This window comes from Paramormyrops kingsleyae, chromosome 16 (assembly GCF_048594095.1).
Source record: "Paramormyrops kingsleyae isolate MSU_618 chromosome 16, PKINGS_0.4, whole genome shotgun sequence".
Classification (NCBI taxonomy): domain Eukaryota; kingdom Metazoa; phylum Chordata; class Actinopteri; order Osteoglossiformes; family Mormyridae; genus Paramormyrops; species Paramormyrops kingsleyae.
The window spans coordinates 22,379,277-22,391,369 of record NC_132812.1 but is presented as its reverse complement, the minus strand read 5'-3'; the positions used below and the strand labels follow the sequence as shown (position 1 = coordinate 22,391,369).

At 43.7% G+C, this 12,093-nt stretch overlaps 1 protein-coding gene across 3 annotated transcripts in view; it reads left to right on the top strand.

Annotated features, from left to right (window-relative positions):
* Positions 1–2,815, top strand: part of LOC111858404 (formin-like protein 2) — a 46,042-nt gene extending 43,227 nt beyond the window's left edge. The window contains exons 26-27 of one of the 3 annotated variants that reach the window (XM_023840160.2): positions 509–555; positions 1,399–2,815. In XM_023840160.2, coding sequence (XP_023695928.1) covers positions 509–555; positions 1,399–1,437 — 86 coding nt within the window. In that variant the 3' untranslated portion in view covers positions 1,438–2,815. Of the gene's footprint in view, positions 1–508; positions 609–1,398 lie in introns of all 3 variants that reach the window. The other 2 variants (XM_023840158.2, XM_023840159.2) reach the window with 2 other exon arrangements.
* Positions 2,816–12,093: the final 9,278 nt, after the last annotated feature.

Genomic DNA, 12,093 nt, shown 5'->3' with positions numbered 1-12,093 from the left:
GATATTCCGATTCCAAAAGATATCCTGCAAAGCATCCTGAAAATGAGCAGTATATCCTAATATTATGAATTGTGGGAACAGAATGTTGTACTTGAACAACTTGGACATGTATCTGGCTGAATGCATGCTTAGATTCCATTTTCAAGTCTGAGTTTGCAAGTGACTGTTTTTTTTTTTTTATTAGTCTGAAATTTTTTTGTCCTGTTTTAACTTGCTTCTGGTGAACTGTAAGAATGATTTGTGCAACATTAATGTTGACTTTTCCCTCCACACCTGGGAGTCATTTTATAAAGCAGCCTAGGCTTTTGTGACACAGAAACGCTTTAGTAACCGATACCCCTACCTGCAAAACCAATAACATCGCTTAGCCCCGCCCCTCCTAATTCCCAAGCCCCGCCCCCTCTGCTTCCAAAGCTAATTTGCTGAAGGCCAGTTTTAACACTCTAGGGTGACTCATTTCTGTCACCTTGCTTATCTGTAACCTCCATTTTGTCTCCTCTTCATCCAGCTCTCAAGAAGAATAATATAACTAAATTTCCCAATGTCCATTCGAGGGTAAGGAACTCGTCCAGTAGCACCCCAGTGGTGCTGGATGTGACCCAGATCTGGCAAGCAACATTTTTTTTTGTATTCTATCTCTATCCTCTATGCTGTGCTAAAAGCCATGTGATCAGATAATGCCCATCAAACTGATGACGCACGATACCATTCAGGTCCAGCCCAATTCCCAGCATGTAACAAATAGTGAATTTAAGGACAGCAGTACCAGATAAAGCAACAATCTTTATGTGGTATCCCACAGACACAAGGGTGTTGGGTCACGTCCTAGGGTGGTCATGGTGACGTCCCCTGGGTCTGTCTTGTTCTGGGGGAAAAAACAACACAACATGTGTTTTATGGGTGTGAATAAATTGACTGAGGATAAGTAACAGTGTTACTTTATGATCGTGATGGGGACGCTGAAAACCATACAGCTATCCTAGTATGTGACTGGAAACCCACCAACATCTGCAAAATGGCAGATTTCATCCTATTGGCTAAAACTAATCACATGTAACATTTTTCTCACTGGCGCGCAGTGTTAAAAAACCTGTGAATAATTTGTAGGAAGGATTTCCTCCTGTGTCATTTGTCAAAGGCATCAACAGGGACGAAAAGTCTGATTTAAAAAAAAATAAAAACGGGGAGTTCATTGATATTTAAACTTTTAGGTAACATTTTACTGCCACTTCAGGCCGCCTGATCCTTTCCCTGCCTGTTTTGCTCCTCTGTGGCAGTCGTCCCCGAAGAGCGATTCCAGTGTGTTTCCATCTCGCTTAAGCTGCTTTGTGTTGGCTGCCCACAGGCATCTCCCAGGCCTTGGCGAGGACTCTGACACCTCTCCCCATCTCTCCTCAGATCTTCGAAATCAGCCGTACAGACGTGCCAACGCGATGAGGAGGAGTGTACGGAGACTCTTTGATCAGACCAATGTCGCGGAGATGGACACATGATTGGATGGTTTTTTGTTGAAGACGCCCGAGCGCGCTTGCTTCCGGACTGGCGGAAGGAAAGTTTTTTTTTTTTTTTTTGGGGAACCTTACTTGAGCCAAGTGCCTAAACTCAGTTCTGATCATTTTGTTTACCTTAAGGAGAAGGACCTGAGCTACTCCTTTAATTGCTCAAACGTGGCTTGGAAACCTGAGGAAATGGTTGAAGGTATTTCACTGAAGCTGTTTACTATGGAGCTACATAGTATTAGACCACGTTCTGATCCTACTGCCTATTTTTTTTTCCAAACATACTTTGGCTGCACTTAATTTTTTAAAACAAAACTCAACTGTGTAATATGTACTTTGCGACGAGCAATGTAGATATGACTGAAACATGATATGTACTGTTGTGAACTGGCATTTTCAAGCACAAATATAAGTCTTACTACAGGAAGTTGGGGATGCGAGATGCCTAGGGGGTTAGGCAAAGCTAGCATTCCTCGCTGCCCCAGCCCTGATAACTGGTTAGCATCTCATTCATCGGACCAAGGCGATAAAGTCCAACTTGACTGAAATTTAACTGGACTGAGGAATCAGTTTGCTCCCCTCACATCCAGTAGGAGGATTAGGGTTTTTGTTGGAAGGGAGGGAATCTTGCATTCACCAAAGTTTGGGCTTTGACAGCAATATGTAGATCCTACTGGGAGATCATCAAAGCTAGGTATCAAATCTGTTTATGCTCAAAACATGGTCTTATTTATACTCTGCATCTGCTTCTAGTCACTTTTGGTCCAGTTTTTAATGTGGTTGATCATACAGGTTCAAGAAAAGGAAGAAAAAAAAAAACATTTTCTACATTTACAGATATTTTGCTAGAAAAATCATAGCTGCACATAAGTGTAAGCTTGTTCTTGTACATATTGTTTAAAGAAATTTGGACACATTTCTGTGCCAAACGATTGAATTATTTTAACTTATAGATGTTATTTTTTCAGTTTGCATAATTTAATGAACCAGCGAAGGACACAGTCGTGTTCTGTGCTCGTGTGCTGAGCAGCATCCCTACTTCCAGTGACCCAATCAGAAAGTGGCATTAAACACTCTGTGATTTTTCTAGAGTAACAACCCATGAAAATGTTCTTCATATCCCATGCACACATACCCTGTGTTCTCCTTACAGGTTACATTGTATCCATCTCATCCTGAGTGGACAATCATTAGCATGTTTTTCAGCAAAAATTATTTTAGGCAATCCCTGCTTATTTGTATGTCCTTTTAAATACAAATTTCCAACTAGATCTGATTTTTCCGTGGTTCAGATTAAATAAACAATTTACATTTTATTAGTGTGTGGGTATGTTTTAATTAGCATATTCTCTTATCCAAAGCAATGTACAACTGAGAACGTAGGGTCAGCCAGCACTAAGAGTAATTGGGGTTAAGGGCCTTGCTCAAGGGTCCAAGTGTGAAAATCCACTTGGATTGCCCACAGGATTTGAACCAGCAACCTTCTGATCAGTCCTAAATAGGGTTGCAAAGAGGTGGACAATTTCTGGAAACTTTCCATAAACTTTCCATTCCATGGGAAGTTAAGCTGGGGAATTTTGGAAATATTCCAAGTTGGAAACTTTCCAGGGGAATTAACCGGAATATATGGGAATTAACAGGAAAATTAATTTTGCAACCCTAGTCCTAACCCACTGACCCACACACCAAGCTTAGGAAAGCATAAGATGACCAAATTTTAATTTAACTGCAAAAACTAACTGATTCAGATGAGCAGGTAACGGTCAACTCAGCACATTTAAAGCTGGTTCAAAGCTAGCCAGTTTCACTTGCCCAGAAACATTAAGTGATTACCACAGGGGATTCTAGTAATTAGTGTTGTTTCAGTAGGTGTTTGGAATACAGGAGCATCACCTGTACCAAGAGGCACCTTAGTTATACTGACTTTTAAGTTCACTATGGTGAGAAAGGTCTCAGATATACGTGCAGCATGTGACTGTTTTATGATAACATTCCATTTGCAGGTGGGGGGGGGGGGGTCTCAGTGTCTGGTTTTCATTATCCATCAAATTAACATAAGTACCTCATATTTCCTCAAACAAAGGCCTTTCTTTTGGAGCTGCTGTTGAGCAAACCAGTGTTCATAACAGAAAAAAAAGCACCAACGTCAAACACTTACAGTTCATGTCTCCCGTAGTTTTCCGAATGCAGTCTATTGGTTTAAAAACTAGCTAGACTGACTAAAAGACAAACTCAAAACAGAATGTAAAACTTTAAACCGTTCAGGTCACCTTAATCTTTACTGAATCACAGTGGGATGTGCAACAAAAAATGTAAACTGGAATATTCCAGCACCGATGTGAAAGTCGAGTGGCTGATGCTAAACTAAATATTTCAGTCGGGGAGGAGAGGAAAAAGATTGAAGAAGGCATGATTTTTATTACGCTTCAGGGTATGAGCAACAGATGCGTTTAAAGAACTCTGGGATCTTGCAGACACCTGAACCTCAGACCGACAGCATAATGCAACACAGGCAAGCCTGCCAGATCTGTTCCGGAGCTTTCCAGCACTGCCTGTCAGTGCAGTAGAAATAAAACCTCCGACAGGGCTTCTCAGGACAAAAATGCCCTGGACACTGTAACATGAAAATACAGAGTGTGTGTTTTTTCTTACCTTTGACTGAAAGACCTCCCCTTTATCGAAACTGTCGGCAGGGGATGTTTACAGGGGGTCAGGGAGAGCCCGGGCCATGTGGGATCTGTAACATTCCGGTAACGGAGTTGGGACATGTCCGGCTGCCCCGGCTGCTCTGTCTGTCAGGCTCGTCCTCGTTCAGCCTGGTTCTCAAGGTGTCCCGGCGTCCCTAAAAGCAAGCGGGGGGGATTCCGGCAAATAAAAAGAGGTCACTGACAATGGCTGTATAACTGCCCGGTTTGGTGCTTATTTACTGCTGTAACTTATTCCTGGAGCTTCTCGTAATTCTTTCGGTCTCCGGTTCAAAAATCCAGCCCAGTAACATTATAATAAATATGAACGACCTGGACATACTGCTCATACAGCCTATAATCCCAGTGTCTTGCTCAGAGCCATAACCAGGATTTTTTCCTGGGTGTGGCCCGCAATGGATTGTGGTTATTGGACCTGCAGAAATACTTGCCCTCGATGGCAGACACGGGCATGGTCTTACTAACACTGATCTGGAGTAGGGCGCCTCCGATGTTTCTGCTTAGCTGCTCTGTCGATGACTTCATCTTGAGGGACTTCAGGTTGGATTCTGTTAGACTTCCCCCAGGTTCTGTTGTTCTTTATCAGCCTTATTTGGGACAACAAGTGATAAACTGATAAACACTAGGAGTGAAATTCACTGAAAATTCTGGGATGATGGGTAAATATCTTACCGCACGAGGATGTACTGTAGATGGGCTACTGTAGTTTCTTGTTACTGTGTGTTAAGTGTTTCCCAACCCGGTCCTCGGAATCCACAGCTGGTCCATGGTTTTGCTCCCTCCCAGCTCCCTGCCAGACAGTCCACATTTTTGCTCCCTCCCAGCTCCCTGCCAGACAGTGCACATGTTTGCTCCCTTCTGGGAGCTGAGAGGGTGCAAAAAACTTGGACTGTCTCTGGGTCCCCGAAGACTGGATTGGAAAACACTGTCCTATATTGTAGTTCTGTAACAAACCACCTCTATTCTCAGATCAAAGACAGTTTGTTGAGACTGTTTGTCTCCAACACAAACAGCATGTGCACCTTCTCGGTCCAGATGCACTGCCTTCCCTGCCACACTTCTCATGATAGCAGATGGCCAGCAGATGCATGGAAATTCTCCATTTCTGTTCTCCACATTATGTGCAAGTTTGCACAAATCACTACAAAACCTTGCACAAATTAGATGGAAAGTGTGAGCTTGCATCTCAAACCCACTCGTGCTGCCAAGCTCAGACCTTCTCCCACCTTCAAGCTGTTAATAAAATCATGGAAAATCCTTTCTTTCAGATTCCAAAGTAAGTCCTTCAAGGAAGATTCCTACAGGAACCTTAAGTGACACATTTTAAAAGCCAGACAAAAACTAGCCAACAAAATCCTGATTCTGATTGCTGAAATTAATGGAATGAAACCATAATTTGGGAATGGAGGGAGACTCAGGTTTGAGAGGTGAGCTACTAAACTCAAAATCAGGGACACCAGGGGTAAATTGACACCACCACCAACACTTTCTCATTAGCATGGTAACTCAAAGAGTATTTGATGGATTTTTTTCAAAATGTGCAGACACATTGTACGTCCGACGATCTGGAAATTTTGAGACAGATTACACAAAAACTAAAGCAATGCCACGTGGTTATAACACAGAAAATAACAATTTCAGACACTTGATCTTATCAGCATGATAACTCCAAAAGTATTTGACAGCATTTTTTTCAAACTTAGCAGACACACTATATGGGTGAGCATCGGGGCCTGATCAAATTTTGAGGCAAACAACACAAAAACTGAAGCAACATGGCTTAGTAGCACCAAAGAAAAGGGTGACCACAGAAGATATCTGATCATGTGAACATAATTCGAAAAGTACATAATATTCTTATGGTCTTGGCTAAGGCTTTATTAACACTTCACAATAAATCATATAAACTTATCAGTAGCAAAGTGAGCTAGCCAGCATTCTTGGGCTATAACCAGGTGTGAAACTGTGGAATTTTTATCGCCAATTGGGCTAGTTCAGGCAAAAAAACATTTAAATCAGCCCACAATGTCATTTTCAAGGATAAAGAGCAACCAAACGCCATCACATCTTACAATAATAAATTACCATGCAAAGTTATTTTCAGTATCTCATAATAATTTCTATAATTTACTCATTCAAAGCATTCAAACACTGTCAATAGATAGCCAATTCCTACCTGTGATCCAATTATCAAGAAATCTTACGAGTCTCGCATTCTTCTGTTTTTTTTCAAGTCTACATTAGGATGCTTCCAAGATGCATTAAATCTAGTTTTCTCCCATTTCTTTTTGATCCAGCTTCCCGACGTCTCTCCTAATTTTTTGCTCTGGAAATGGAGAATTACAACCGTGAAGCTATTTTTTCAGTCGCAATCTGTCACCAGCACTGGGGTTTAATCGTCCGGTTAATTGCATATGCAATCATTTTGCAATAACATCCAAAAAGATTTTATAATCTATGTGTAGAAATGTCTTAATTATAAACAGAAACAATATGCATGCATTGACTTCTCCATGCGACAGCATTAAGAGGATATTTTAGCTGTGAATTCTGGGATTCTATGCAACGTCATGACCGAAGCTCTCGCGTTGTTTAAGACTGGGAAGGAATGCCATAGGTCCCATTTTTGCATCAAAACACCGCATGTGTTTCACACAGTCAAAGACAATAATTTGGGAAAGGCAGCCTGGGCCTGTCATCATGTATGGAATTCTCAAAATGGCTGTTAAAACATCGAAGTTAAATCATTTGCGACTCATTCGGATTCATTTGGGTCTTCATCCCAAGCCCAGTCACATGCCTGATGGCACCAAATGACAGAAAGGGTGGCTGCAGGAGACACGTGACCTTGTGAAGTCAGTATATCTAAGTGTTCTGTAGAATCTTTTTCAAACTTCTCAGGAACTTTATTCTGGTCAGTTGTGGAAGGCGGGGGAGGATAACAAGATGATTTTCTTAATATGCAAAAAATATATTTATCAAATTACCTGGAATAGCATTACTTTTGAAAATGCCATAAAAATAATATACTGCGGTATGATGTATGGACAGTATGACCGTATGAAAAATTAGACCCCAACCCAAGCTTAGCGGGGAGGTGGGCTAGAGAGAGAGGTCGGGGTTTTTGAGGGGTAGGGATTAGATGGGGGGGGGGGGGGGGGCGGTGACAGAGCTTTCCAAAGAATACATTTCCAACTTCCTGTTTCATTGAAGAATAAAAGTGTACTTTCACTGCTGAAGGCCATCTTGATGTTGCCTCTGTCCAGGCCTGTAGCTCTGTAGTTGATCACGGTGCCAAAGTCCTTAAGCTGGTGTTGACCCCCTTTTGTCCTGGAGGAAAACGCGTAGCTCAGCCACTTTCGGGCAGAAAAGGGCCACAGGAACACAGCGACTGAAGCATAAAGGACAAAGACCTGGGCTGTAAGGTCATTTTAGATCTTTTAAGTTGAGGAGAAGGAACAGCAGTACGTTTTTATCTCTTGTTGGGTGTGTGTGCACACATGAGCAACACCATGAGCTGAGGGGATGGGAACTTCATGCACAGCCAAGACAAATTTGGGAAACAGATACAGCAGAGCTACTGTCTTCACTTTCAACATGTCCATGCCGCTCTTCCTATTAGCAGTAATATCTAGTAGTGTTCTAGGTTCTCTATGTACAATTGCAATAGGACAGGGGTACAGACTGCCCCTTAGATTAACCACAACAGCAATAAACACAAATCTCATTTCCCGCTTCTAGCACCATATTTAATAAACACTGTACAATATGTTCAGTCCACAAACTGCACCAATCCACTGTGTTCCTGGGAAGGTCAGCCTGTCTTTTATCACCTGAGTGGACATCTCAGCTGACAGCTGGGCACATCTTCCCCCCCACCAGGCAGACATGGAGCAGGATGTAGTTGTGGAGTTTGTCCAGGAATTTCTGCAGGGCTGAAATGTGTCAGGAGTGACACTCCCACCATATAGAGCATCTTTCCAACTCAATACTGAACCACCTGCACACGTGTGGAAAACAGCTACTCTGCTGCCCCATCCCTCACCTGGAAGGCCTTCTAGGTCCTGAACGGTCTGAACTTCTCTGTAGAGATATCTGTTTCTCTTCTTTCTCCTCAAGAGCACGGATATGCTCAAAGTAGATCAGAACATCCTCCTCGTCTATGTTTGGGGAGCACAGGGTGGATACATAGTATGGGTAGGCATGGTTCATGGAGACACGTCTAGTTGTTTGGCCAGTTTATGAAATATTTGTACATTTCTGGTTAGTTCACATCACAAACTTAGCCCTCTGAGCACCAATGATTATTAATCAGTGGTTATAGGACCTAGACCTACAAAATGAGACCCACTGGCATCCCACTGCATACTCTGCAACTCCTCATCCACAGTGAACAGTGTGATATGTTAGTCGCTGTGCAGAAGGTTCTGCACAGTAGAACTTATTTCTGTAGATGTGCAAATCCAGAAACCTTTAACTAATAAAGAAATTAATGAATGTCTGTATAATTAAAAAACAACTACTCAGGACAAGAGCATAAGACTTTATAAATAGAAAGGCACTGTGGGTGTAATTGGACATCGTCACCACCTTCTCCTTTTTGTCCAGATGAAAGATGACATCCTCGTAGATTTCCAGACGATCACGATCCGGAACGGTGCTCCACACCTCCAGCTCGCCAAACATCTGCTCCACCTTCCTGAGTGAGAGGTCGAGACAGGCGCACATTTCCGCTAAAGTCACAGCAGGTCACGAGGAAAAGCTTTGCAGAAATTATTCCGTTTGTTTCGTCTATAAGCCTGAGACAAGAGTCACCAGATTCGATTAGATCCTCATTCCACTCAGATGAATACACTAATTACCTTCCTCATTTAAGTGCCCCACGTAGCAAAAGAACTGGAAAAACTGCAGACGGCAGCCATCTGAGCCCAGAGTGGGAGCCGTTAATATTCTCGTCTGCAGTGACACATTTTACCACAAGATGGAACCATTGCATAGCGCTAAAACAATCTGCCAATGTACACGGAGCAATACGATTCATCATGTCTACAATTTCCTTGAGTTGTTCACAGTTTAGTTCTTTCAGATTACCAATTAAAGGACAAAAGTTTTATGGTTCAATACAAAGACAGTGTATTTTTATTGTATGTATTTTAACTGTAGCTAAAATTCTGGGAACACAGCAGCAAGGCCAGATGTCAGACATATCTGTGATTGGGGACTGTTGCTATGGAGTCAGAGAGTTAAGGTATCCTTGCCAGATGCAGACCGTACCTTCCAGCCCAGCCCACACTCAGAACCTAGAATACATCACCCCCCCTCCCCCCCTCCCCCCCCCCCCGCCCTCCGTGGCCCCCCGCCGCCCACATCCCTCCTTATTCTCTGGCAGCAGAATAAATTGGCTTTTTAAGGTAAAGCTGGGAGTTTCTGGGCCTCATTTCTCAGCTACCCACGGCACGCAGCTCCACCGGGAGCCTGTAAATTAGCGGCTGCCAGCGGCGGGGGTCACGCCGACTGCGGCCCCCTCCCACACAGAGCCTTCTGGATTAACGACATGGAAAAAGGAAAGAAAGAGATAGCAGAGGCCAATGCTTTCAATGCCTTCCAGTAGCCGAAGCGGGCCGGAACAAAAATAAATGACTATCCATCCATCATCCAATCGCTCATCCTGGTCAGGGTCATGGGGGTAACCAAGTACGGTTCCTGTTATTATTAATTACCAGTCTTATTTGATAACAACACAAACTTAATCAACTGTCATCTGGGGTTGTTCCAAGAAGCAGGATTTCTCAGTTAATTTAAGCTAGACGTCATGATTGTCCAATAGGAATGCTACTAACCTAAACTCTTATTGGACAATCATGACTTCTAGCTTAAGTTAACCCAGCTAAATGAGAAATCCTGCTTTGTGGAACATGCCCCTGACTGAATTAACAAACTCCAAGAGCAAAGCAGGGAGGCAGGAGAGATAAAGGCCCTTCTCCAGGGAGGCAGGAGAGATAAAGGCCCTTCTCCAGGGAGGCAGGAGAGATAAAGGCCCTTCTCCAGGGAGGCATGAGAGATAAAGGCCCTTCTCCATTCTGCAGAAACACACAAATTCTGCCACATCCCTGCCTGCAAGTGGCCACAGAGTCAGGGAATGAAAGGGGCCCCACGGAGAGCCAACTGGGCCGCCGTCGCCACACAGATGTCCACCAGATGCGAGCCACCGAGAGAGCAGCGGCTCTGGTGGGAAAACACGCGGTCAGCAGGACGACAGCAGCACCGTGACGCCCAATCGGTGACGTTCAAGGTCATCTGCTACACTGGAGGTTTATGTCAGCAACAAAAGAAAGCTGAAATGTTTCATTCTGTTTATATACCTTACATTTCTGGGGAAAATAACTGTTTTCTAAATCTTATGTTAGGAAAAATATGTTTTATACAATCTCAAAAACTGCAGTATAAATATCTCAGTGGCTTCCATGGATTACTGCTACTTTTCCATATTTCTGTCATACTTAATATTTGTTCCTATACTTGTAACTCAAGATTATGGCATGGGCACTTAAAATATACTACTGGTACATTTGAAAATAAGCTAACTGTAAAAATGAAATGGTTTATAATGGCTCAATATGTGACCCAAGGGGGTAGGAAGCGCCATTAACCTCAAAATGATGTCAGGGACCAGCAGCAGAAGCGACTCACCGGCTGTGAGCCCGGAAGGGGAGGCCAGCAGGCCTCTGAGATGGGGGGCAAACAGCGGGGAGGAGAAGCTGAAGCTGGGAGTGGACCGTAGGGGTGCCCAGCTGCTAAACCCAGGGGTCCCGTTCACTACCATTCACTCCTATCTGGTGCTTGAGGGCATCTTCTCGGGATGCTCCCAGAAGAGTTGGTACGGTGACTGGCTCAGTCTCCATGCCTGTGATTGGAAGATCGCCGGTTTGAACCCGGGCATTGGCAGAACAGCCACATATCCATGGGCCCTTCAGCAAGGCCCTTAACCCCCAATTGGCTGACCCTGCACTGTGACCCCCCCCCCCCATCCTATAGAGAGCTAGAGGGGTAGGTGAAGAAAAGAACGCTAATGTACCTGTGTGTGTGCAAGTGGCAAATCAAGGATTTACCTTCTGCATGGGCTTCCTGATGAGCCTCACCTTCTCCATCTAGGCCTTGTCCATGTTGAAGGTGTTGCTTCTTTTCTCTTAGCCTGGGAATGAGGTGAGCGCCGGTCAACTGCAAACCAGGAGGAGGGCAGGAGTGACATTCCAACAAGCCGAACTTATCAAAATTACTATTATGAACCAACTCTACAGTAGGCTTCAGGAGTATCAAATTTTTCTTACTGTAATAAGATCCAGACATTATACTGTGGTACATTTTGACCGTCCCCCGCAAAATGTTATTGTGTGTGATCCCCTTCGCCCCCACTCAGCTAATTTTGTTGCCAATATAAATATTTTATTGTTTATATTTTTATGTCCCTAAAATTCTGTGGTATACCATATTACAGTAATAGTACCAAAGCCTACAGTACAGACCACCCCCAGGAAAGAGAATTAGCAGCTGTTCAGAGGAGCATCCTGCAGCCATCTCTGGAGATGATGTCCCCCCCCCCCCACCCCCCCACCATGGTGAAGAGACAGGGCTCATTCTCCATCGCAGAGTCACACTGACTAGTGAACAGACACATATATTCATCACATGACTGTCCTGAACGGAGCCCAGCTTCCATCAGCGGAGGCTAATCATAAAGACACGCCAATTAAGACTGGAGTGGAAACCATCTCCGTGGGATCTTTGCTAAGCAAATAAAACAAATGGATGATCTAAAATTAGAATCATTAAGTAGCTGCAGGGATGCGGCACTGATAACAGACAGAAGGCTGTACGGCCTCACAGCCGGT